Source organism: Oncorhynchus gorbuscha, linkage group LG02 (assembly GCF_021184085.1).
Source record: "Oncorhynchus gorbuscha isolate QuinsamMale2020 ecotype Even-year linkage group LG02, OgorEven_v1.0, whole genome shotgun sequence".
In the NCBI taxonomy this organism is placed as follows: Eukaryota; Metazoa; Chordata; class Actinopteri; order Salmoniformes; family Salmonidae; genus Oncorhynchus; species Oncorhynchus gorbuscha.
This window is the reverse complement of record NC_060174.1, coordinates 22,914,220-22,941,480: the sequence shown is the minus strand read 5'-3', so window position 1 is coordinate 22,941,480 and position 27,261 is coordinate 22,914,220. Positions and strand designations below refer to the sequence as shown.

The following is a 27,261-nucleotide window of genomic DNA, read 5'->3' as shown; positions in this document are numbered from 1 at the left end:
ATTGCCATGTACTTTTAAGAAAGGCTTCCGAAAACAAATATTAATCGTCAGTTCAAAATTCCACAACATGTTATGATATTGTATTTATAGATTTTTTTTGTAAAGGTTCCTCATTTATTGCTCTTCAAATAGTCTGACCAGAATTCAGCCATTAAAACCATCTGCAGTGCCTTCAGAAAGTATTAACACCCCCTTGACGTTTTTCACATTTTGTTGTGTTACAGCCTGAATTTAAAATTCATTCAATGAAAAAATGTCTCACTGGCCTACACACAAAACCCCATAATGTCAAAGTGAAATGAATTTTGCCTCGTAAAAAAGGGCACCTATTGGTAGATGGGTAAAAAAAAGCTGACACTGAATATCCCTTTGTGCATGATGAAGTTATTAATTACACTTTGGATGGTGTATCAATACACCCAGTCACTACAAAGATACAGGCATCCTTCCTAACCCTGTTGCTGGAAAATAAGGAAACTGCTCAGGGATTTCACCACGAGGCCAATAGTAATTTTAAAACAGTTACAGAGTTGAATGGCTGTGATAGGAGAAAACTGAGGATTGACCAGCAACATTGCAGTTACTCCACAATACTAAACACAAATTCAGCCTGTATTGAATACACATTTTCCAAAACATGTATCCTGTTAGCAACAAGGCACTCAAGTAATACTGCAAAAAATGTGGCAAAGTAAATGAACTTGTTATCATGACTACAAGTGTTATGTTTGGGGCAAATCCAATGCAGCACATTACTGAGTACCACTTTCCATATTTTCAAACATAGCGGTGGCTGCACCATGTTATGGGTATGCTTGTAATCGTTAAGGACTGGGGAGTTTTTCAGGATAAAAAGGAAACAGAATGGACCTAAGCACAGGCAAAATCCTAGAGGAAAACCTGGTTCAGTCTGCTTTCCACCAGACACTGGGAGAGGAATTCACCTTTCAGCAGGACAATAATCTAAAACTCAAGGCCAAATCTACAGTGTAAGAAGACACGGCTTACTAAAAAGACAGGGAATGTTCCTGAGAGGCCAAATTACAGTTTTGACTTAAATCTACTTGAAAATCTATGGCAAGACCTGCAAATGGTTGTCTAGCAATGATCAACAACCAATTTGACAGAGCTCAAAGGATTTTGAAAATAATAATGGGCAAATGTTGCACATTCCAGGTGTGGAAAGCTCATAGAGACTTACCTAGAAAAAATCACAGCTTTAATCTCCGCCAAAGGTCTTCTACAAAGTATTAATTGTGACACAGGGGTGTGAATACTTACGTAAATGATTAACTTTGCCATTATGGGGTATTGAGTGTAAACAGCTGAGAAAATCAATCCATTTAATCCATTTTGGATTCAGGCTGTAACACAACAAAATGTTGAATAAGTCAAGGGTTATGAATACTTTCTGAAGACACTGTACTTCCCCTTAAAGCACATGAAAGTTTCCAAATAAGTTTCACTGGGCATAATTTCCAGCAACGGATCCTTTCCAAACCCACAACCTTGTACTACTGTCTTTCACCACCCTCAAGGTGAATGATACAGTAAAACTCATGACGAAACACAATTGAAGGAAGGTAATAACAGTCAAAACTAAATGGGGCCTGGGGGGGTCCAATCTTCTCTCTCATTACATAGTAATGGCGGGGGAAGGGCGGGTGATTGAGATGCAGATAAATTGGATATTGGTGCTTGGGAAGCCTCTTCCTCTAATGCTTTTGGACACTAATCAGCGGAGGCCGCTCAAGCCGATAAACACATTTAGTGGCAACACTTGGGGTAGGAAACACATCACCCTCCAAAATGTCTGCACTGCCTTTGCTACAGATTAGAATAGAATGGGAGCATTTAGCTGGGAGAATTTAACTGGGAGCATTGCAGAAGCATTATGCACATTGAACACCCAGTCTACCTTAATGAGATGTTATATTACTGTATGACTTTGGTTTGAAAGTGGGGAAAAAATAGATTTGTTTAGAATTTCTATTAATATAAAAAAGTCTTATAATGGATGGACAATACAGACGAGATGAAATTTATCAATGAAATGTTTAATGTATTCATTAAAAGGAATTATTTATGCAATCTAACCTCGAGGTCTCTGTCTGGACATGCTCTGTCTGGATATTAGCATCGTCAATTACGTTGCAAAGTGCATTCAGAACTTCAGCCAGACTATTATCTTGGATATATTTCAAAGAAAGCAAAACTATGAACTGCCTATTCTAAACTTAACTATGCAAATAACCTGATATGAAATTCCATCAGGGTTTATTGAAATACAGTATGTTGATTTACAGTATGTTGATATTCATGTGACTCATAACCCATATCAACATGCATGTTGAAACTGTATCACTTGATCCCAAGCTGTAGAGTTTTGAAAAGGCAAAGTCAGAATGGAATGTCATGTATGATATGGTAGATTCCATAGCAAACAAATTAAACATACCTCCACCATCTTCTGCAAAGACCATTTGAGAGAGGGGGGATGAGTTATATATTATATTAATTCCCTATGAAGAAACTCAGTCATACCTATACCCATACACACACTTATGGACGAAGGGTATGGCTTCAAATGTTACAATCATAGTTTTATTTTCTTCAGTGATATATTATTAATCCCAGGCCATATAGTGTTTGTACAAGTCTTGATTAAAAATACAAATGTCAAACAATTCACTTTATAGCCTTTGAATGCATTCATTTAAGATGTGGTGTGGAAAAAAATAACATTTAGCATTTTCTTGTTTTCTGAAACAATATTACGGTGGCATGAGTAGAACTTGTGCTAAAGCCGGTCCACAGACAAAAGAGGAAATCTCAGAACACTTCTGCAAAGTGTGGATGTCATCGTTGTCATCTGAAGCAGGTCACAGATTTTCTTCTTGTCCCAGCCAGTTTGTATTGTTGGGGGTATATAGATAGTGGGTGACAGATGTTATGTATGTTGAATATGGTTACAGTAAACACAGAAAATAAAGGAGAAGAGATGTGGGGACAAGGTGCTACCATTACGTATGGTCAGTATCTGTCTGTGGATGGAGTAGAAACATCCCACCTTTGACAATAACTCTGTATACAGACTTCATATTGTTAGTCATACATTTTCCATCAGCTCTTGTCTCTCTCTCCCTGTTATCACCAGTCACACAGCATACATTTTAAGTCAGATTTAGCCCCGCCTGACAGGGAGAATTATAGGGTAGAAGGAAGAAACGACTAGAGTTCCCACAACCAAAAAGCACTGGCTCTGCAGAAATCTAATAAAGGTCACAAATTGGAAGAGAGCCTCGATCTGGCACGGTCTGTCTCAGGGAGGCTGGCTATAAAATCACTCTTGGGTAATCCTGAGTCCAGCAGGGCTGGTGCCAAGCCTGCCCCCATGCCCACTCCCATGCCCATGCCCATCCCCATGCCCATCCCCAGCGATGTAACAGTCCCCGGGAGGGAGGCTAGAGGGAACGCCCCCGCAGACATCTGGTGGGGAAGCACCATCCTATGAGTCATAGCGCTCCTGACCCCTGCATTGCCAGAGGAGGCCTGAGGGGGCCCGATGGAGGTGGAGGAGACACGGGCGGACTGTGATGGGCAGGGAGCCACGGGCCGAGCCCCTCCCTGGGGCAGGGAGGGCTGAGAGGCGGACAGTGCCCTGGCATTCTGACCCAGACTGCCCATGTGCAGAGACCGGGTGCTGTTATGGATGTTGGGCCTGTGTGTGGGGCTGGGCACAACTTGATGAACCAGGGAGACCTGGGAGCCAGAAGAGGGCCCGTACTGGAATGTCCGTCCCCCAGCCGCTAAGGGACTCTGGATGGGGGGGCTGGAGAGGGCCGCGACGAATGCACCACTGGCGTATAGCTGGGGATGCATGGTCTGCTGGGTCTGGGGGGGAGGGGAGGCTGGCACTGGGCTGGATACACTCTGCATCACCTTGAACCTCCGCACCATCCGAGGGGACTGCAGGCCCCCACCCCCTGCCAGAGGGCCTACCATGGGGGGACAGAAGCTCATGGCCACAGCCTGCTGGAGGGTGGCGATGGCTGAGCTCTGGGGAGGGCCAGGGGGGGTGAAGATGCCGCCATGTGTGGGTGGGTTGGACATGGACATGGCACGTGGCCTATTCAGGTCCACCTGCTGCACCATCTCACGGTCATATTTCACAATCTCCTGGATCATCTCGTTCTCCCGGTTGTTGAAGACGCCCGAATTGAGGTCATGCTGAACCTTGTGCATTAGGATCGAGTTCTTCTTCCCTGCGGAGGCGAGACAGAAGACGGGAGATGAGACTGAGCAGACACTGTTCCTCTGTAGAATCAGCATAATCAATACATTATACAAAGTAATAGCCAAATGGTTCAATGACTACTCCTGATAGTGCCCTACAATTCTTCCCCCTAATTGGTTGGTATTAGAGCAGTAACTGGCATAGCAGAAAAGAGTCTGGGGCAGCTGGAAGCAAGACAGACATGTATTTATACACTGTTTCAGCCTGCCTATCTGGAGGTTAGTCTTTAATTGAATTCACAGACTGTAATTTTGCACTGACAAGGGAAGAGACGCTTGAGCATCAGTATGTGTGTCAGTGAGTTCACTGTAGATGTTTTTACTTGTGTGTGTTTGTGTTGTGTGTATGCCCCCAAGCTGAATTGTAAACACAAATTATGTCACACACACAGATCTCTTGCGGTGAGGATGGGTGGCCAGTATTTTTGCAGAGTCACCCAGAGAAGACGCGAGGAGGAGGAACACGTGCCTATGGCATGAGTGTGTGTTTGTGGTGTGTGTGTGTGCGTGCGTGCATTTCTCTCTCTGTGTGTGTGTGTGTGTGTGTGTGTGTGTGTGTGTGTGTGTGTGTGTGTGTGTGTGTGTGTGTGTGTGTGTGTGTGTGTGTGTGTGTGTGTGTGTGTGTGTGTGTGTGTGTGTGTGTGTGTGTGTGTGTGTGTGTGTGTGTGTGTGTGTGTGTGTGTGTGGCTGGGTTGGTAGTGGTGTAGGGGGAGAAACCAATTTGCAGCTGAAATTGCTTCCTTCACGGAGCTTACACAGGCAGCCAGTGAGATCCCAGATCCATCTCTCCCCAGCTTTCAAACCATTTCTAATTGAACACACATAAAAACTCCTCTGATTATTACTTCCGCTCCCCTCTCATGTTTCTGAGTTGCATCTTTACGCTTTGTTTTTCCCATCAGCAGGGGATTTTCAACTTGTCTGTCTCTATTGGGCTCTTAAAAACAAATAGCGTGACACCCACATAAAAACATCAAGTAGAATTGAGCTCCAACTGGTACATGAGATAGTCTGAAGGACTGGGAGGAGATGGAACACAGTGCAATCTGACAGGCACATTAACTCTCTCTTATTCAATCTGCATAACTAGCTAGTATGATACAACTTAGTCTAGTTCACAGCAGTGGGCGGATGCTCTGTACAGTAGCCTACGCGTCAAGTCAAAAAGGCTAATTGCATGATCAGGATAGAGTCAGGATAGAGTTCAGTGAATCCGGTCTACTTCCAGCAAGCCAAAATTGGTTCAGTGAAAGTTACCGGAGCGTTTGTTAGGTCTGGCAAATGTTCTCATAACACAAAAAGTGTCCAGTCGTCCTGATAATTATAGAATATTTGAATAAAACATTTGTCTGGTGCTGCAAAAACCTTCCTAGAACCCCTTTAATCTTTAAAGGTTTTCCAGAATTTTTCATTGGATTGTGGGGACATCACAAACGATATACAGTACTGTGCAAAAGTTTTAGGCAGGTGTGAAAAAATGCTGTCAAGTAAGAATGCTTTCAAAAATAGACATGTTAATAGTTTATATTTATCCATTAAAAAATGCAAAGTGAGTGAAATTAAGAAAAATGTAAATCAAATCAATATCTGATGTGACCACCCTTTGCCTTCAAAACAGCATCAATTATTCTAGGTACATTTGCACACAGTTTTTGAAGGAATTCGGCCAGTAGGTTGGCCCAAACGTCTTGGAGAACCAACCACAGTTCCTCTGTGTATTTAGGCAGCCTCGAGTGCTTCTCTCTCTTCATGTAATCCCAGACAGACTCAATGAAGTTGAGATCGGGGCTCTGTGGGGGCCATACCATCGCTTCTAGGACTCCTTGTTCTTCTTTACACTGAGGATAGTTCTTAATGACTTTCACTGTATGTTTGGGGTCGATGTCATGCTGCAGAACAAATTTGGGGCCAATCAGATGGTTCACTGATGGTATTGCATGATGGATAAGTACCTCCCTGTATTTCTCAACATTGAGGAGACCATTAATTCTAACCAAATCTCCAACTCCATTTGCAGAAATGCAGTCCCAAACGTGCAAGTGTCTGCAGACACTCATTCGTGTACCGCTCTCCAGCCCTTTGGCAAACAAACTGCCTTCTGCTACAGCCAAATATTTCAGCTTTTGACTCCTCAGTCCAGAGCACCTGCTGCCCTTTTTCTTCACCCCAGTTCCTGTGTTTTCATGCATAGTTGAGTTGCTTGGCCTTGTTTCCACATCGGAGGTATGGCTTTTTGGCAGAAAGTCTTCCATGATGGCCACTTCTGACCAGACTTCCCTGTACAGTTGATGGGTGTACCAGTGTCCCACTGTTTTCTGCCAATTCTGAGCTGATGGCACTGCTGGATATCTTCTGATAGCAATGGGAAGTAAGCATGATGTGTCTTTCATCTGCTGCAGTAAGTTTCCTTGGCCGACCACTGCGTCTACGGTCCTCAACATTGCCCGTTTCTTTGTGCTTCTTCAAAAGAGCTTGGATAGAAAATATGGAAATCCCTGTCTGCCTTGAAATTTCTTGCTGATGCAGTATAACTACCTTGGGTCTTGTTGCTGTGCTCAGTCTTGCTATGGTGTATGACTTTTGACAGTAAACTGTCTTCAGAAACCTCACCTTGTTATCTCTCACTCCCGAGCTTCCTCTCACTCCTCTCACTCCCCAGCTTTCTCTCACTCCCGAGCTTTCTCTCACTCCCAAGCTTTCTCTCACTCCCGAGCTGCCTCAGTCCCGAGCTGCCCTTCAGTCCCGATCTGCTCCTCAGTCCAGTGGGGTTCTGGGTGAGGACTACTAGGCCATGGTCGGTGGCGAGGGTGGACTATCCAGGGACGCGAGGAGAGGGGACTAAGACATTGACTGAGTAGGGTCCATGTCCCGCGCCGGAGCCGCCACCGTGGACAGACGCCCACCCGGACCCTCCCTATTGTTTTGAGGTGCGTTCGGAGTCCGCACCTTAGGGGGTGGGGTTCTGTCACGCCCTGGTCGAAGTATTTTGCGTTTATCTTTATGTATTGGGTCAGGCCAGGGTGTGGCATGCGTTTTTGTATGTGGTGTGTATATATTGGGATTGTAGCTAGTGGGGTGATCTAGCAAAGTCTATGGCTGTCTGGAGTGGTTCTCAATCAGAGGCAGGTGTTTATCGTTGTCTCTGATTGGGAACCATATTTAGGCAGCCATATTCTTTGAGTTTGTCGTGGGTGATTGTCCTTAGTGTCCTTGTTCCTGTCTATGTGTTAGGTTACACAAGTATAGGCTGTTTCAGTTTTCGTTACGTTTATTGTTTTTTGTAGTGTTTGTATTTAGATTCGTGTTACGTTTTGTTTTATTAAATTATGGATTGCAATCTACACGCTGCATTTTGGTCCGACTCTCCTTCACCACAAGAGGAGAGATTGATGAGGAATTGAACAATTGTATGGTTGAGAGGGATGAGGTAAAAGGTATGGCAATTAAGTCTGGCAGCCAAACTGATTGGCAAACGTACTGCAAATTAAGAAATCATGTGACTAAACTAAATAAAAAATAAACTACACTATGGAACAAATATAAATTATATAAAGAATAATAGTAAAAAGCTTTGGGGCACCTTAAATAAAATGTTGGGGGAAAAAGCCAACTTGGCTCCTTCATTCATTGAATCAGATGGCTCATTTATCACAAAGCCCACTGATTTTGCAAACTACTTTAATGACTTCTCCATTGGCAAGATAAGCAAACTTAGGGATGACATACCAGCAACAAACGATGACACTACACATCCAAGTATATCGGACCAAATTATGAAAGACAAGAATTGTACTTTTGAATTCCGTGAAGTCAGTGTGGAAGAGGTGAAAAAAATATTGTCTATCGACAATGACAAGCCACTGGGGTCTGACAATCAGGATGGAAAATTACTGAGGATAATAGCAGCCGATATTGCCACTCCTATTTGCCACATCTTCAATTCAAGCCTTCAAGAGAGTGTGTGCCCTCAGGCCTGGAGGGAAGCTAAAGTTATTCCGATACCCAAGAATAGTAAAGCCCCCTTTACTGGCTCACATAGCCGACCAATCAGCCAGTTATCAAATTGTGTTTGACCAGATACAATGCTATTTCACAATAAACCAATTTACAACAGAATTTCTGCATGCTTATAGTGAAAGACACTCAACAAGCACAACACTTACACAAATGACTGATTGTCTGAGAGAAATTGATGATAAAATGATTGTGGGGGCTGTCTTGTTAGACTAGAGTGCAGCTTTTGACATTATCGATCATAGTCTCATGCTGGAAAAATGTATATGTTATGGCTTTACACCCCCTGCTATAATGTGGATAAAGAGTTACTTGTCTAACAGAGCATGGTGTTCTTTAATGGAAGCCTCTCAAATATAATCCAGTTAGAATCTGGAATTCCCCAGGGTAGCTGTTTAGGCCCCTTGCTTTTTTCAGTTTTCACCAACGACATGCCACTGCCTTTGAGTAAAGCCAGAGTGTCTATGTATGGGGATGACTCAACACTATACACGTCAGCTACTGCAGTGGCTGAAATGACTGCAACACTCAACAAAGAGCTGCAGTTAGTTTCAGACTGGATGGCAAGTGTCACGAACCGGCTCAAAGCCCGTAACAAAGGGAGGCAACGTGGAGATAAGGAGTAGCAAAATATATATTTATTAACTAAAGCAACTAAGGAAAATATCCAATGGTGTGTGTAATCAGTAATCAGTAGTGTAAGTGAGTGTTTTGCATGCATGAATGTGATAATGCAGGGTGTTGAAAGGTGCCAAAGCAAACAAACAAAAGGCCACCAAGAACCACAACACAATCTACAACAGGTGTCTGCATGGAGAGAGTCTCTCCCATGAATGTGGAAGAGGTCTATTTATCCTGGGAGACACCTGGCCCAAAGCTGCACCCTCTTCCGCCCACCGGCATCCTAATTACGGCAGACAGAGTGGGAGGGTCGTCACAATAAGTTAGCCCTAAATATTTCTAAAACTAAAAGCATTGTATTTAGAACAAAACACCCGCTAAACCCTAAACCTCAACTAAATCTTGTAATAAATAATGTGGAAATTGAGCAAGTTGAGATGACTAAACTGCTTGGAGTAACCCTAGATTGTAAATTGTTATGGTCAAAACATATTGATGCAGTAGTGGCTAAGATGGGGAGAAGTCTGTCTATAATAAAGCAATGCTCTGCCTTCTTAACAACACTATCAACAAGACAAGTCCAACAGGCCCTAGTTTTGTCACACCTGAACTACTGTTCAGTTGTGTGGTCAGGTGCCACAAAAAAATGACTTAGTGTCACGGCTGGCTGAAGTACTGGACCAAGATGCAGCATGGTAAGCGTACATTTGAACTTTATTTAAAAATGACGCCGACAGAACTTCCCGCCACCAATGGACCAAGCAGCATGGTAAGGTGGACTCCTGGACATGGGAGGACGTTCTGGATGGCAAGGGAGTCTACACGTGGGAGGAGATCCTGGTGGGAAGGGATTGCCTTCCATGGGAACAGGTGGAGGCAGCTAGGAGAGCAGCAGAGGAACCAGCGGTATGTGGAAACACGGCTGGCAAGGAAGCCCGAGAGGCAACCCCAAAACCCTTTTTGGGGAGAGCACACGGGGAGTGTGGCAGAGTCAGGAAGCAGACCTGAGCCAACTCCCCGTGCTTACCGTGGCATGCATGGGACTGGTCAGGGCCCATGCTATGGGGTGATGCGCACAGTACCGAGGCGGAGTATTCACAGGCCTGCATGCTCGGTGCCAGCGTCCCGCATTTGCCGGGGGGAAGCTGGCATCCAGCCAGAATGGGTGAGGCCAGCTCTGCGCTCGAGACCGCCAGTGCGCCTCCATGGCCCTGTGTATCCAGTGCCTCCACTACGCACCAGGCCTCTGGTGGCAGCCCCACGCACCAGGCTGTCTCTCTGTCTCCTCCCTCCAGAGTGTCCCGCCTGTCCGGAGCTGCCAAAGTCTCCCTCCTGTCCGGAGCTGCCAGAGCCGCCCTCCTGTCCGGAGCTGCCAGAGCCGCCCTCCTGTCCGGAGCTGCCAGAGCCGCCCTCCTGTCCGGAACTGCCAGAGCCACCCTCCTGTCCGGAGCTGCCAGAGCAGCCCTCCTGTCAGGAGCTGCCAGAGCCGCCCTTCTGTCCGGAACTGCCAGAGCCACCCTCCTGTCCGGAGCTGCCAGAGCAGCCCTCCTGTCCGGAGCTGCCAGAGCCGCAGCCCCTCAGTCCAGAGTCGCCCCTCAGTCCAGAGACGCCCTCAGTCCAGAGGCGTCCCTCAGTCCAGAGGCTCCCCTCAGTCCAGTGGCGCCCTCCACGAGGGTCTTCAGTCCGGGGCCCGCTCCAGAGGCGCCACCTACGTGGGCCAAGACTGAGGTGGAGCGGGGTCCACGTCCCGCACCCGAGCCGCCACCGTAAGAAGGCCCCCGGACCCTCCCCTTTAGAGTCAGGTTTTGAGGCCGGAGTCCGCACCTTAGGAGGGGGGGATACTGTCACGTCCTGGCCATAGAGAGGCTATTTATTCTCTATTTTGGTTAGGCCAGGGTGTAACTAGGGTGGTCATTCTATGTCCTTTTTTCTATGTTTTGTATTTCTATGTCTTGGCCTGGTATGGTTCTCAATCAGGGACAGCTGTCTATCGTTGTCTCTGATTGAGAACCATACTTAGGTACCCTTTTCCCCCACCTGTTTTGTGGGAAGTTAACTTTGACTTTGTTCAGGGCACATAGCCCAAAGCTTCACGGTTTGGTTTTGTTTTAATAAAGAGAAAATGTACGCTTATTATGCTGCACCTTGGTCCAGTCCTTCAGCCAGCCGTGACACTTAGGAAAATTGCAATTGGCTCAGAACAGGGCAGCACGGCTGGCCCTTGGATGTACACAGAGAGCTAATATTAATAATACGCATGTCAATCTTTCCTGGCTGAAAGTGGAGGAGAGATTGACTTCATCACTACTTTTATTTATGAGAAGTATCTGTCTGTTTAAACTCCTGGCACACAGCTCAGACACCCATGCATACCCCACAAGACATGCCACAAGAGGTTTCTTCACAGTCCCCAAGTCCAGAACAGACTATGGGAGGCACACAGTACTACATAGAGCCATGACTACATGGAACTCTATTCCACATCAAGTAACTGACGCAAGCAATAAAATATGATTTCAGAAAACAGATTAAAAAACACCTTATGGGACAGCGGGGACTGTGAATCAACACAACCATTGGCACAGATGCGCACACACATGCACACACACACACACACACACACACACACACACACACACACACACACACGATAACATGTGCACTATACATACACATGGATTTAGTACTGCAGATATGTGGTAGTGGTGGAGTAGGGGCTTGAAGGCACACAGTGTGTTGTGAAATCTGTGAATGTATTGTAATGTTTTTAAAATTGTATAAACGGGTAGCTACTGCTTTGGCAGCAGCTAATAGGGATCCATAATAAATACATAATAAATAAATAATAAATAATAAATACAAATACAAATGTACCTAGAAGAATTTATGCTATTTCGAAGGAAAAGGGTAGTCACACCAAATATGGATTTGATTTACATTTTTCTTCTGTTCACTCACTTTGCATTTAGTTAATTGATAAATATAATCTATTAACATGTCTATTTTGGAAAGCATTCTTATTTTACAACATTTTTTCACACCTGCCTAAAACTTTTGCACAGTACTGTACACAAAACACAACAACTGTCCAGTTGTGCGGATGATTCTGCAATCTTTCTTTTAGGGTCCAAAAAGCATTCAACTAATGTTGCAAGAATGTTCCTAGTACATATTTAATCTGTTATTTAATGTGGAACTGATAGCATTTCCATACAGAGAATTATAAAGTCAGTCAAAAATATAAAATTCCCAGTTTATGCTACAAAACCAACTTTAGGTTTTAAAAATAAATTATGTTTGACTCAACATTTGATGATGTACACTAAGGCTTTGTTGACAGAATAGATGGATGCAGGTCAATGCATGATTAATATAATTCACCAGTACATTTGTTGGTAGTCCAATGAATATTGCTCTCAGGTTGTAAATCACAGCTGGTTTGGTAACTTGTTAGCTGCCTCCATTCGGCATGCACTGTTTCAGTGTCAATGACTCAATATTTTGGACAACACAACATAAAGAGAGACCTAAGTGGACAACATTCATAGTTGTTTGATTACTGTACAGTTCACAAATGTAAGAGGACTCCTGTGGTATTAACATATTTGTTGAAATCCATTCAGGTGGCTTTTGGCGAATGTGTTCTAGTGATCTAAAGTCACTCTGTTGCAACTGCCTGTAAACACACAGTCCAGTTCAAAGTGAATGATGACAGGTCCTACTGCCTGTAAACACACAGACCAGTTCAAAGTGAATGATGACAGGTCCTACTGCCTGTAAACACACAGACCAGTTCAAAGTGAATGATGACAGGTCCTACTGCCTGTAAACACACAGTCCAGTTCAAAGTGAATGATGACAGGTCCTACTGCCTGTAAACACACAGACCAGTTCAAAGTGAATGATGACATGACCTACTGCCTGTAAACACACAGTCCAGTTCAAAGTGAATGATGACAGGTCCTACTGCCTGTAAACACACAGACCAGTTCAAAGTGAATGATGACAGGTCCTACTGCCTGTAAACACACAGTCCAGTTCAAAGTGAATGATGACAGGTCCTACTGCCTGTAAACACACAGACCAGTTCAAAGTGAATGATGACAGGTCCTACTGCCTGTAAACACACAGACCAGTTCAAAGTGAATGATGACAGGTCCTACTGCCTGTAAACACACAGTCCAGTTCAAAGTGAATGATGACAGGTCCTACTGCCTGTAAACACACAGACCAGTTCAAAGTGAATGATGACAGGTCATACTGCCTGTAAACACACAGTCCAGTTCAAAGTGAATGATGACAGGTCCTACAGCCTGTAAACACACAGACCAGTTCAAAGTGAATGATGACAGGTCCTACAGCCTGTAAACACACAGACCAGTTCAAAGTGAATGATGACAGGTCCTACTGCCTGTAAACACACAGTCCAGTTCAAAGTGAATGATGACAGGTCCTACAGCCTGTAAACACACAGACCAGTTCAAAGTGAATGATGACAGGTCCTACTGCCTGTAAACACACAGACCAGTTCAACGTGAATGATGACAGGTCCTACAGCCTGTAAACACACAGTCCAGTTCAAAGTGAATGATGACAGGTCCTACTGCCTGTAAACACACAGACCAGTTCAACGTGAATGATGACAGGTCCTACTGCCTGTAAACACACAGTCCAGTTCAAAGTGAATGATGACAGGTCCTACAGCCTGTAAACACACAGACCAGTTCAAAGTGAATGATGACAGGTCCTACTGCCTGTAAACACACAGTCCAGTTCAAAGTGAATGATGACAGGTCCTACAGCCTGTAAACACACAGACCAGTTCAAAGTGAATGATGACAGGTCCTACTGCCTGTAAACACACAGACCAGTTCAACGTGAATGATGACAGGTCCTACAGCCTGTAAACACACAGTCCAGTTCAAAGTGAATGATGACAGGTCCTACTGCCTGTAAACACACAGACCAGTTCAACGTGAATGATGACAGGTCCTACTGCCTGTAAACACACAGTCCAGTTCAAAGTGAATGATGACAGGTCCTACTGCCTGTAAAAACAGACCAGTTCAACGTGAATGATCAAATCAAATCAAACAGAAACCCAGCCTAAAACCCCAAACAGCAAACAATGCAGGTGTAAAAGCACGGTGGCTAGGAAAAACTCCCTAGAAAGGCCAAAACCTAGGAAGAAAGTTGGCCAGTCCTCTTCTGGCTGTGCCGGGTAGAGATTATAACAGAAAATGACCAAGATGTTCAAATGTAAATGACCAGCATGGTCAAATAATAATAAGGCAGAACAGTTGAAACTGGAGCAGCAGCAATGGGGACAGCAAGGAGCCATCATGTCAGGACTGGGGCACGGTCCGAGAGAGAGAAAGAAAGAGAGAATTACTGGGGTGGCCAGTCCTCTTCTGGCTGTGCCGGGTGGAGATTATAACAGAACGTGGCCAAGATGTTCAAATGTTCATAAAAACAGAACAGTTGAAACTGGAGCAGGAGCATGGCCAGGTGGACTGGGGACCAGTTCATGTCAGGTAGTCCTGGGACATGGTCCTAGGGCCCAATGAAACTGATGGCCAGGTGGGTGGGGACAGCAAGTAAGTCATCATGTCAGGTAGTCCGTGAATGATATGGGCATGGTTCTATGGTTCTATGATGACAGGTCCTACTGCCTGTAAACACACAGTCCAGTTCAAAGTGAATGATGACAGGTCCTACTGCCTGTAAACACACAGACCAGTTCAACGTGAATGATGACAGGTCCTACTGCCTGTAAACACACAGTCCAGTTCAAAGTGAATGATGACAGGTCCTACTGCCTGTAAACACACAGACCAGTTCAACGTGAATGATGACAGGTCCTACTGCCTGTAAACACACAGTCCAATTCAAAGTGAATGATGACAGGTCCTACTGCCTGTAAACACACAGACCAGTTCAACGTGAATGATGACAGGTCCTACTGCCTGTAAACACACAGTCCAGTTCAAAGTGTCCTATTAATTGTCCAAAAGCACGGTTGCTTTCCCACTCTATATTACTATATCATTTTTACAAAGGTCTCTGCAATTCCCAAACATTCAAAAAAATATATTAAAATGTGAAAATGAACATATCTAAGTACTCACTTCTCAGAAAATGTTTTTAAAAAGTGTAATATTCTTCTTTAGGGTGTATATGAACACATTTCTATAAGGTTTTATGTTGGGGGTTTTTAGGGGCTGGGTCAGCTTTAATGTTGCCGATAGATTGTTGCTTCCATCAATGTAATTGTCTGCATCATTTCCAATCACCCATATATTTATATATCCATATACATGTATACTTACATACATACACTTACCTATATACATGTATATATATATATATATATATATATATATATATATATATATATATATATATATATATATATATATATATATATATATATACAGTTGAAGTCAGAAGTTTACATACACCTTAGCCAAATACATTTAAACACAGTTTATCACAATTCCTGACATTTAATCCTAGTAAAAATCCCCTGTCTTAGGTCAGTTACAATCACCACTTTATTTTAAAATAGTAGAGAGAATAGTAGAGGGTAGCCTAGTGGTTAGAGTGGTGGACTAGTAACCGGAAGGTTGCAAGTTCAAACCCCTGAGCTGACAAGGTACAAATATGTCATACTGCCCCTGAACAGGAAGTTAACCCACAGTGGTTGTTATGTTGTGCACAACATTTTTGTGAATGTTATGCGAACACAAATATATGTTATCAATTTAATGTTTTTGGGATGCTATCATACTAATGTTAGATAAAACCCTAACTAGAAAGTAATGGGTATCTTAGCTAATGTTCTGGGAATGTTCCCAGTTTGCTGGGCTGTCTCTCCCATAGACATCTAAAGGAGCCAGAGTGTTGTAGTACACAATATGTAAACTGTGAGACAGCAGATATTAAATATATAAACATGATTTCTTTGGGGCTTCAGTTGAAGGTCTCGGAAAAAGACTCCGTGTTCCAAAAAAACTCCTAGGTTGAAAGATAATTGTCATCCTCCTTTGAATTTCTGTTTAGATTTGGAATGAATTAGCTTTCTATACTTGTTAGTCAGGCCACATGAAATACTGAGCCTTTGATGCAAGAGACTTCTGCTGTCAGGAAACAGCAGGCAAATGAAACAGAATATTCCTAGTCCTATGTTCCACTATGCTCTGTTCAGGGTAGCTGTTAGCCTGTTGTCAATGACCAAAGACACCTTAATCTCCTCCAAATGAGTGAAACGAACAGCTCGTACGTGATGTGGAATCTAGCTGCCATGGCAACCACTGGCAGGTGGGGGATGCAGGGCCCCTTTTGTAAACATGTGAAGTCACGTGAACGAGGGATAACGTCATCACCACATTAACCTGGGCGAGACAGGGGGCTTGCCTGCTCCGTTTCGCAAAAATATATGATTTGCTTACACTCATGGCACGGAATTCACTAACCAGGTGCTAACCAGTGACTGACAGCGTAGTAACACTGGCGGTAAGAGCAGCAACTGAGGGACAACGGCTCCCTCCTTCCCACAGCATAGACAGCTGTTTAGACAGTGTGCTGATAAATCACTTTTACAAATGAGAATCACTCATCCTGTGAGCACATTTAGTGTAAACCCAGGGGAGTATGACACACTCAAGTCATAGACAATAATCATATCTTGCAAAAGTCATATCCTTTAGATAGCTATAAATATGACATGTTAATATGACATATAAAAAAAGGGAAATCAAAGATATATTATTAGTTGCATAGTTACAATAGGTTTCATCGATAGATATGTTCGTCTTTGTTCTACTGATTCTATGAATGACACAAAATGCCTCAACTATGCCCATAGCTAATCATGTATCGGCTTTTTTTATTGGTGGTTGGCTGGTCTCACCTATCCGGTCCAGTCGGTCGATGGCCACAGTCTCGAAGGCTCGTCTCATCATGGGATACTCCTCCAGCACCTCATTAAAGTTATCCACAGACAGGGAATAGAGACGGCAGTACGTGTCCGCTCGCACACTGGCCGTCCGTCTGCCTCGGGTCAACAGACAGATCTCTGTGGGAGGGAGAGAGAGACCGGAGTGCCAGAGACAGACACAGTTACTACACAGCCAGAGGGACCATCATTAATGTATCTCAGCTACAGAAACATGTCAAAGAAACATGAGCCATTTGAATGTCATTCTCATGACAAAAGTCACTTGGACATGACACGCTCATTTAGTCCTGTTGTTCTAACCTCAGAAAAAACATGGTTACACTAGTAGGAATCAAATACAAAGCACACACAATCCTACAGTATCAATTTATCGCACGTGGAAATGGGTCATTTACTGAGGAGATGGGTCTTTGTTTTAATGGCCTAACTGTGACAGCTTAGTGAAGGGAGGGAGCTGCAGGGCTGGAGAGGTGGTGGAGCCATGGTTCATTTCATTCAGGTGTTACCCTTCCTTCTCTGGCCTTGTGACTGACTGTTGCCTTGGCAACCATGTGCTCTTTTTACTCCGCTGCCTCCCCGGCTTTCCCGACTCACTCCCCTGTCACGTGTGAAAGGTATCTTCTGGCTCTCAGTGAAGAAAACCCCCCACTGGAATGTAATTTACTGTATGCAGTAATTTACTTGCTTTTACTCATTTTTAGAATATCGCCTTTGTGGCTTTGGTAACAAGTGGAAACCCTGCACTGGCTCCACTCTACAGATCAGCCTCTCCAGCGGTAGGCAAACCCCCTGGGGGCCATGGAAATAGAGGAATTAACACGCTCAGTCAATATCCGCTTCCACACGCGGGATAGACGCCCACACACCATTAAATAGCAACAAAGTGATGTTCTATACATGAGTTATACATTTACATAATAACCTCAATGACCTTCTCCAGCCCAGATCCGCTCCCCCACTCTCAAAATGGCTCCTTATTCAGAGGGTATTAAAGTGTGACCTTGAGTGTCAGCGCAGCCATGTGTCTCTTCGCTATTTAGTGGGGGATTTACAGTTCTTCACAAGATTAATCATACTCTGTTTTCTCAGCTGTGCTGAGCGATGCAGAGGCAAGCAGCAGAACTCAATGCTGGGATGTGACTTTTCTGACCCTACACCCACTTACTCACCCTTTAAAAACAAATATGGGCTATGTCGTGTAGAGATGACATATACTTCCCTAATACCCACATTTAATCCCTCATCATTGAAAATAATAATTTTTTCTTAACTGACTTGCCCAGTTAAATAAACGTAAAATAAAATAACATCTTTGATCAACTATTACATTATTTTACTAGGCAAGTCAGTTAAGAACAAATTCTTATTCACAATGAATGCCTAGGAACAGTGGGTTAACTGCCTTGTTCAGGGGTAGAACGACAGATTTTTACCTTGTCAGCTCAGGGATTCGATCAAGCAACCTTTCAGTTACTAGCCCAACACCCTAACCACTAGGCTACCTGCCACTCCATTACCTTGTTTCTACCTTCATTCCATATTCCCTCTTCCTATTTTCTCCAGCAATAATATAAATTGTCAGCAATAGCAGATGAATCAACCACAAACACCACCACAAATCTAACAAATATTCTGATCAAGTATTCTCCTCCTAACCCATGCCATGTAAAAAAGGTTGGCTTCCTAGTGGCATATAATGGCTCTGTCATCAGTGTTCTGTGGACTAATTAGCTGTTATTAATGGGCATCTGTGCTGCTGTGGATCTCAGACATTCCTTCAACACCCGCCCATGCTCCACACCCGCCCATGCTCCACACCCGCCCATGCTCCTGTCACCTCACAGCCCAACCCACAGCACCACTGAAGTGAACTCTGCTCTTCTAAAGGGTCGTCACTAGTTACCACAGCCACAAAGTCATGGACCCTGCCTATTTCTACAATTGATCTTCTTAAAATGTGATTTTAAACCTAACGTTAGCCTAACCTTGACCACACTGCTAAGTGATTACAGCTCATTTTCGATTCATACATTTTTACAAATGCCTTTGTGGCTGTGTTAATTAGTGGAAACTCATCGGAAGAGGAGCCGGGTGTGAAGAATGTCCCCAGACCCTAAGAAAATGACTGCTTTTTTGTGGATCAACAACAGCGCTGAGTCCCCAAAAAGGCAGGGTGGAGGACAGGCTGCATGGGGAAGTGGGATGAAACTGGCTGCGGGGCGAGAAGACAAGTGAGAAGAAGTCAAACTCAAATGTCAGGGTGTTTTTCTTTTCCTTTTCATTCTCTTGTCTGTTACAGTTTTAATGTAAACCATTGGATTTATACGGAGCAAAGAACATGAATTAAGTCTACATGAATGTACTGTAATGTATGCAACTTCTGTTCTATAGTAGATGTGTGTTATTAGCACCATTATAGAATAGAATAATATAGAATATATTTATCCCAGGTTTTCCAGCAACAGCAGATCTTAGGAAAGTTGTAGAAAATTAAATCCTAGAAAAGTAGTAATACTGTATATTGTTGACCATCCACACCTCCAAAATAGGATCCATCTGAGAGCTTCATGCCCATGGTTCCTTTGGTCAGGACACTGGTCACACCATGTTGGGTGAAGTACATCTTCTTGCCGATGGTGCCCTCCCTGATGATATAATCTCCAGGCTGGAAGACCTCAAAGCGGAGCTTAGTCAACATAGCCGTCACAAAGTTGGGGTCGGTGTTGGCAAACAGGGGCATGGACGCCACCAGCTTACGGCAGTTGAAGTTGACAATTTCCTAAGGGTAAATATCATGACTTTCACTGAATTGCAATTTTGTTAGGTCTAAATCTAACATAGCAAAGGTGGGGAAATGGAAACAAAATGTATGTATGTTTGTTTGGTTTAATGAGGCTCAGAACTTCAAATGTTGTTAAGGGACATATTTGCAAAAGACAAGGATGAAGCTTTGTAGAGAAATCAATGTATTTTTGGTTCCTTTGTTCCACTCTTTAAGTGTGAGACATTGTCAGAGTTTTGATGGTGTGTTTGGTTGTTTTACCTCCCGCAGTGGTTCATTAAGCTCCTCCAGGATGCTCTCCTCATCAAACATCTTGCCCTGGTATCTGTGCTCGTAGTAGTCATGGATTTTCTGTCGGAAGTCTGCTGGCAGTTTGTGGAAAGACATGTACTGCTCCACTTGTTTGTACTATAGAATGAGAGACAGAGGGAGAGAGACAGAGGGAGAGAGACAGAGGGAGAGAGACAGAGGGAGGGAAGAAAAAGGTCAAAGTAAACAGCATTCTGTTTGTATGAATGGAGAACGTGGAATATGCTCTACAGCACCTGCTTATTAAAGGAAAAAGTTATTCCCCAAATTAAAGTTTGGGGGACAAAGACGTGTGTGTATATATAAGCTAGTCCAACATTTCCGAAAGTCAATATTCAATGGTATCTGTAGACTGTATGAGATGATGTTTGACAAATGTACATTTTAACCAAACTATTCTTTCAATGTCATACGAACATTAATACTAGTATTCAACGCATTGTGGTCGATATGCATTCTCATTCAATATAATTCACCATAAAAACAGATTGCATATCTCTAAACCATGAGCTAAACATCTTTCAGTGATACTATATGTTTCCTATGCCTCATGGTGTACATTGAACATATAGGAAAGACTGGGAGGACACGTTCACAGCCATCTCCTGACCTATATATGCTAGAGAGCTGTTGGGAGGACCAAAAAAAGTTTGAGGAAACGTGACAGCTCCGGAAACCTACAGAGATTTATTCATGCTCTACTCTGTCAGTGGAGAAGTGTACCTGCTATATTTAATGTATATCCAAACACAGGCCTGCTCTCAGTCAACACAAACCAACATAGCCCTGCCACAACTGTTTAGCTGCCTACAGTAGTCCTATTATTGGACATGGAACCACTCTTTGGTATGATGATGACTGTATTCAGTGGAAGACAGGGTTAGTTATTAATGTGAGCAGCATGCATTTCTGTACTTGGACAAAGTTCTAAGAGGCTTAGATGTACACTATTTGAAATGGAATTGATGGGTATATGCACAGGGGTAGCTTACAGTTCTGAACTGATGTTTGTAAAGTGGTAGCTGGCTAAGTATATTCTATGCTTATTCATAGAGAGAAGATCCCTGCTAAAAATGTAATTTTTATGATTTACACAATTTAAGTTTAATTTAGTGTTTCCTTCTCTCTCTTTGAGGGAGCTGCCAATCAAATTGTGTCAATTGTGCTCGCTTAAAACACACTTTACACCTACTTTTATGAAAGATATACTGTAGCTCCAGTATTGTCTTATGATGCCCTTTAATGTTCACTAAGTGTACAAAACATTAAGAACACCTGCTCTTTCCATGACATAGACTGACCATGTGAATCCAGGTGAAGCTATGATCCCTTATTGATGTCACTTGTTAAATCCACTTCAGTCAGTGTAAATGAAGGGGAGGAGAAAGGTTACAGAATGATTTTTAAGCCTTGAGACAATTGAGACATGGATTGTGTATGTGTGCCATTCAGAGGGTGAATGGGCAAGACAAAAGATTAAAGTGCCGGGGTGTGGTAGTAGGTGCCAGGTGCACTGGTTTGAGTTTGTCAAGAACTGCAATGCTGCTGGGATCCACCTCCCAAAGGACATCCAGCCAATTTGACACAACTGTGGGAAGCATTGGAGTCAACATAGGCCAGGAACCCTGTGGAATTCTTTCAACACCTTGTAGAGTCCATGCCCCGATGAATTGAGGTTGTTCTGAGGGCAAAAGGGAGTGCAACACAATATTAGGAAGGTGCTCCTAATGTTTTGTACAGTCAGTGTATAATGTCTTTGTTGCTGATTTAGAAGAATAAACAGGGTATTTGCTAATCCATTGACAATGCTGTCTAGGTTTTATAAGAGCAGATAATTGGGTTTTCTCCCAGTTTCGAGCATCATTGGGTTTCAGTAAACAATGCACACTCCTGTCACACAACAAAGCTAGTGGTGAGAGAAGAAAACGGTAGCCTAACCATGTGACGCAGCTTGTGTATTAGAGCAATACAGTGAACAACACCCCTCCAACCATGGACAACCTTTGCCCTTTCCATTTAGTTATAAAACATGTGAATAAAATATTGTACAAAAACAGATGCAGAAACAGCCACAAACAATGGGGAAATATGTGTTTGAAATCAACAGCCTTGTTTTTCATACCACCCATTTGGCCCTACCCACCATAATATCATGGAGGGGGAAGTGTTAATGAATCTACACATGAATGAAAAAACAGGAAGTTGTGGTCCTATTGATTCAAAGTGACTAATTGACAAGCCACATGGACTGATAATAGTGTAGTGATGCTAGCCCTATCTGAAGTAGGAGGATGTTGCATAATCTCTCTCTCTCTCTCTCTCTCTCTCTCTCTCTCTCTCTCTCTCTCTCTCTCTCTCTCTCTCTCTCTCTCTCTCTCTCTCTCTCTCTCGCTCTCTCTCAATTCAATTCAAGGGCTTTATTGGCATGGGAAACATGTGTTAACATTGCCAAAGCAAGTGAGGTAGATAATATATAAAGTGAATATATAAAGTGAAAAGCAATACAAATTAACAGTAAACATTACACATACAGAAGTTTCAAAACAATAAAGACATTACAAATGTCATATTATATATATATACACAGTGTATTAACAATCTCTCTCTCATTGCTGCAATACAGATTCAGGACTCACTACTGGGCTCACTGGGGAGGTATATTATGTGCTTTGCTTTTTTATTGAACATACTGTCGAAGTTGGTCATACAGTGGATTGTCATAGTACTGATGATTGTTTATACTGTCTGGCTCAATTGCAAATATTCCTTTCCACTTTATATCAACAATATGAAATATGTGCTAAAATGGACTTTTCCTGTCAAGCAAGAAATCAATCACGGCTACACGAGTAACATGGTCACTCCCATCGTATAATCATGGCATCTAGGGAATAGGGTGTCATTTCAGAAGCAATCCTTGTTTCTTTCAGACTGACAGATGTGTATCGAACATGGATGTATCCTTTCAACATATAGCATGCATCACATAAGACATGCATCACATAAGACATGCATCACATAAGACATGCATCACATAAGACATGCATCACATAAGACATGCATCACATAAGACATGCATCACATAAGACATGCATCACATAAGACATGCATCACATAAGACATGCATCACATAAGACATGCATCACATAAGACATGCATGACATAAGACATGCATCACATAAGACATGCATCACATAAGACATGCATCACATAAGACATGCATCACATAAGACATGCATGACATAAGACATGCATCACATAAGACATGCATCACATAAGACATGCATCACATAAGACATGCATCACATCACCAAATGAGGGGAATTCAGTAAAGTATCATCAGACACGTAAAGCATGCATTCATTTAGAGTGCTGATGTTTGCCATGCATGTCAATAGGCCATCCCAACAGGCAGGATTTATATGAATGGGAGGATGGAAGCAACAATGACCTCGCCTGTTTTGCCACTGCTGAGGAGGTAAGTGACATATGGGCAGTTTGATGTGATGAGATGTGACCCTGTCTGCTTCCATCGCCTGGTGTCATTACTCTCTTCAGGACAACACAGAGTCCGTCCTCCCCAACCATCTTTCCTTTATACCTCTATCTCCTCTCTCTATCTTTATATCCTCTCCACACTTCTCTCCATTCTACCATTCTCTACCTCTACCTCCGTACTGGTCCCTCCTCTCTTTACCTCTCTTCCATATCTCTGTCATCTCTCTCACTCTCTCTTCTTTCTACCTCAATTTCCTCTCTCTTTGATCTACCTTTCCTCTATCCATCATCCCTTTTTCTCTCTAGCCTCTCTCTCATCTCTACCCCTCCCCTTCTACCTCTCTTCATGTTTTGTTGTTGTGAATAACTCGAGGGGCAGGCTGAGCTAAAACAGAACGGTAGTCGGGCCTGTATCTAGGCCTGTTTGTGCCGTACAGCGAGATGTCAGTTTCTTTGGGGTATGAATGTGCTTTCCTGTATTTCTGCCTGCAGTATTTCTAAGTCCTGATACACGACAGAGTTACATGTTCATGCTGACCCTGAGCTCACAGATTGGCTCTCTGTCTGTTGACTCTCTGGTAGAGTAGTCTTACGGTTGGCAAGCCATGCTGATGTAGCCTATAATGCGCTCTCCTCTGTTAAAGCACCTTCATTGTATTACAAGCACATTGGACAAGTGACAGTGTAACACAATGGGAAGGTTACAGAGGGTAATGTCAGAAACACAGTTGTGACCCTATGTAGGGCTCCAGTCCTTGTGGCAGGGACACACACACTATGGATACCTATAAGAACAAGTAGCTGTTAATATCATTCTCTCTAATTAACTAGGTATGGAAATCCCCCCTTGAAACATTTAATTTTATTATTTTGTTTTCCTCATAATCATAATCTAATTCATTCTTAATTGCAATCGGTCCTGGCATAAACATCCACGGAAGCATGTCATTCTCACTCCTTGTACCTTTCTATAAAACATTTTGCAAAATCAATGTTCATAGATTATTTAGTTATCTCTATGATGCTTGTGATTTGTCATGCTTGAAAGTTTAAAATGCTTATTAATATTTATGACTGCTTATAAAGTTATTCAAAAGTGTTAAACAAGGCTGCTTGACTGGAGAGAGCAGTATTCAGTTCTCAATCATCTTCCATAGTAGTCAATATCAAGGTAGGTAGGACAATGTAAGGGTGTCTACTTTTCTTTTGTAGTGTAGCTAATGGGGATCCATAATAAATACAATTATACACTCAACTCACTATCTCTATTCCAAGGTTTTGGAGGATGTTGCCTTTTATCAACTGCCAGCTCTATGAGTTTTACCATCCTTTGAAAACTGGACGTTTGGAATAAAGAGAATGGAGAAAATGAAGGTCAGTGGCATCATTTTAATCTTACAATTTCCCCTAAAAAATAAACTGCCACAACTCCAAACTGAAGTGAAATGATGGTAATGGTGGACTGATGCAGAGGAATGCTGTCACGGTCTTCCTCCTCTTCATCTGAAGAGGAGAGGCGAGAAGGATCAGAGGACCAATATGCCATGAATACAAAAACAATCCTGCACAAAACAAGGGTGGGACAACCTACTACATATAAGGACGTTAATTAAACTAAAATACACACAGGTGAAACTAATAAGACAAAACCAACAGACAAACGAAAAAGGGATCGGTAATGGCTAGTAGGACGGTGACGACGACCGCCGAGCACCGCCCGAACAGGCAGGAGAGCCAACTTCGGCAGAAGTCGTGACAAATGCATTCACTATTCCAGTTCACAGCACCCTAGCAAAAGCTGCCAGCCTACTCGAAGGTAATAAAGTTCACCGTTGCCCCTAGTGGCTGGTTTTGAAGGCAATTCTAGACGTTCTTGCGACCAGGATGGGATGTCTAACTTAGACTTAAAACTTGAGCGATCTCCCAGCAGATTTACCATGAAGGCCAAGAGCAGTGGTGTAGTGGTTCCTGGAAAAGTGCGTATACTCTAATTTTGCCAAACATTTCCCAAACAGCCCACCCGGTGAAGGAAATGTGCCCTGTGTGAAACATTCTATATGAAACAGTGACAGTTTCTGAAATACCTAAAACGCGTGCACTCCCTAGATAGCCAGCTATTAGGGTCGGGGTTGGTCAGGGAGGCCACGGTTCCACTGGACATGGTGACGCAGGGGAATCAGGGAACGTATAAGTCTCTTTATTATTGATTTGCCTGCGTTTCCAGTGGTGCTGGGGATTCCCTAGCTGGCTCAGCACAATCCTAAGATTTCGTGGAGACAGGGGGTTCTCCAGGGGTGGTCAGAGGAGTGTTCTGGAAGGTGTCTGGGAGTTTCCATCGGTGCCACGTTGGTGGAGAGTCCAGACCAGAGTTCCACGGTGCGCATCCCCCCGAATATGCCGATTTGGCGATCACTTTCAGTAAAAAGAAAACGACTAAATTACTACCTCATAGACCGGGAGGGGATTGTGCGATAGATCTCCAGGTAAACGCTGCGCTTCCCAAGAGTCACGTGTACCCATTGTCCCAGGAGGAGACATTGGCTATGGAAATATATGTCATGGAATCTCTGGGACAGGGGTACATTCGGCCCTCCATCTCACCCGTCTCCTCAAGTTTATTTTTTGTGAAGAAAAAGGAGGGAGGTTTGTGTCCGTGTATTGATTATAGAGGTCTAAATGTCATCACAGTGGGGTTTAGGTACCCACTACCTCTCATCGCTACAGCGGTGGAATCATTTCACGGAGCACAGTTCTTCACAAAACTGAATCTCAGGAGCGTGTATAGTCTGGTGCGTATTCGGGATGGAGACGAGTGGAAAACCACGTTTAGTACCACATCGGGACACTATGAGTACCTCGCCATGCCGTATGGGTTAAAGAATGCTCCAGCCATCTTTCATCCTTTGTAGACGAGATTCTCAGGCGTGGTTTATATCGATGACATTCTGATCTACTCAGCCACCAGCGCCGCGCATGTGTCTCTGGTACGCAAGGTGCTTGGTAGACTGCTGGAGCATGACCTATATGTCAAGGCTGAGAAGTGTGTGTTCTCCAAATGAGCTGTCTCCTTCCTGGGCTATCACATTTCCACCTCGGGGGTGGTGATGGAGTGTGACCGCATTAAGGCTGTGCGTAATTGGCCGACTCCGACCATGGTGAAGGAGGTGCAGCGTTTTTGGGGGTTACTACCGGAGGTTTATCCGGGGTTTTGGCCAGGTAGCGGCTCCCATTACCTCACTGCTGAAGGGGGGCCCGGTGCGTTTGCGGTGCTCAGCAGAGTCGGACAGAGCTTTCAACAGATTGAAGGCGCTGTTCACGGATGCACCCGTGTTAGAGCACCCGGACCCCTCTCTAGCATTCATAGTGGAGGTGGACGCGTCCGAGGCTGGGGTGGGTGCCGTGTTATCACAACGCTCTGGTACGCCACCAAAACTCCGCCCCTGTGCTTTCTTTTCGAGGAAGCTCAGTCCAGCGGAGCGTAACTATGATGTGGGGGACCGGGAGTTGTTAGCGGTGGTCAGGGCTCTGAAGGTGTGGAGACACTGGCTTGAGGGACCAGAATTTCTTATCTGGGCCGACCACCAGAATCTGGAGTATATTCGAGCAGCTAGGAGACTGAAACCACGTCAGGCAAGGTGGGTCATATTCTTCACCCGATTCCGTTTTACATTGTCATACAGACCGGGCTCTCAGAACGTAAAGGCTGGCGCACTGTCCCGCCTTTACGACACGGAGGATCGGTCCACTGAGCCTACTCCCAACCTTCCCGCCCGAGGCTGAT

The 27,261-nt window shown here is 43.7% G+C and overlaps 1 protein-coding gene across 1 annotated transcript in view; it reads right to left on the bottom strand.

Annotated features, from left to right (window-relative positions):
- Window positions 1–878: 878 nt before the first annotated feature.
- LOC123999362 (potassium/sodium hyperpolarization-activated cyclic nucleotide-gated channel 2-like) overlaps window positions 879–27,261 on the bottom strand; it is a 100,700-nt gene continuing 74,317 nt past the window's right edge. The window contains exons 5-8 of the mRNA XM_046305039.1: window positions 19,935–20,081; window positions 19,430–19,670; window positions 16,844–17,008; window positions 879–4,265 (exon numbers count right to left, since the gene is read on the bottom strand). Coding sequence (XP_046160995.1) covers window positions 3,283–4,265; window positions 16,844–17,008; window positions 19,430–19,670; window positions 19,935–20,081 — 1,536 coding nt within the window. The 3' untranslated portion in view covers window positions 879–3,282. The remainder of the gene's footprint in view (window positions 4,266–16,843; window positions 17,009–19,429; window positions 19,671–19,934; window positions 20,082–27,261) is intronic.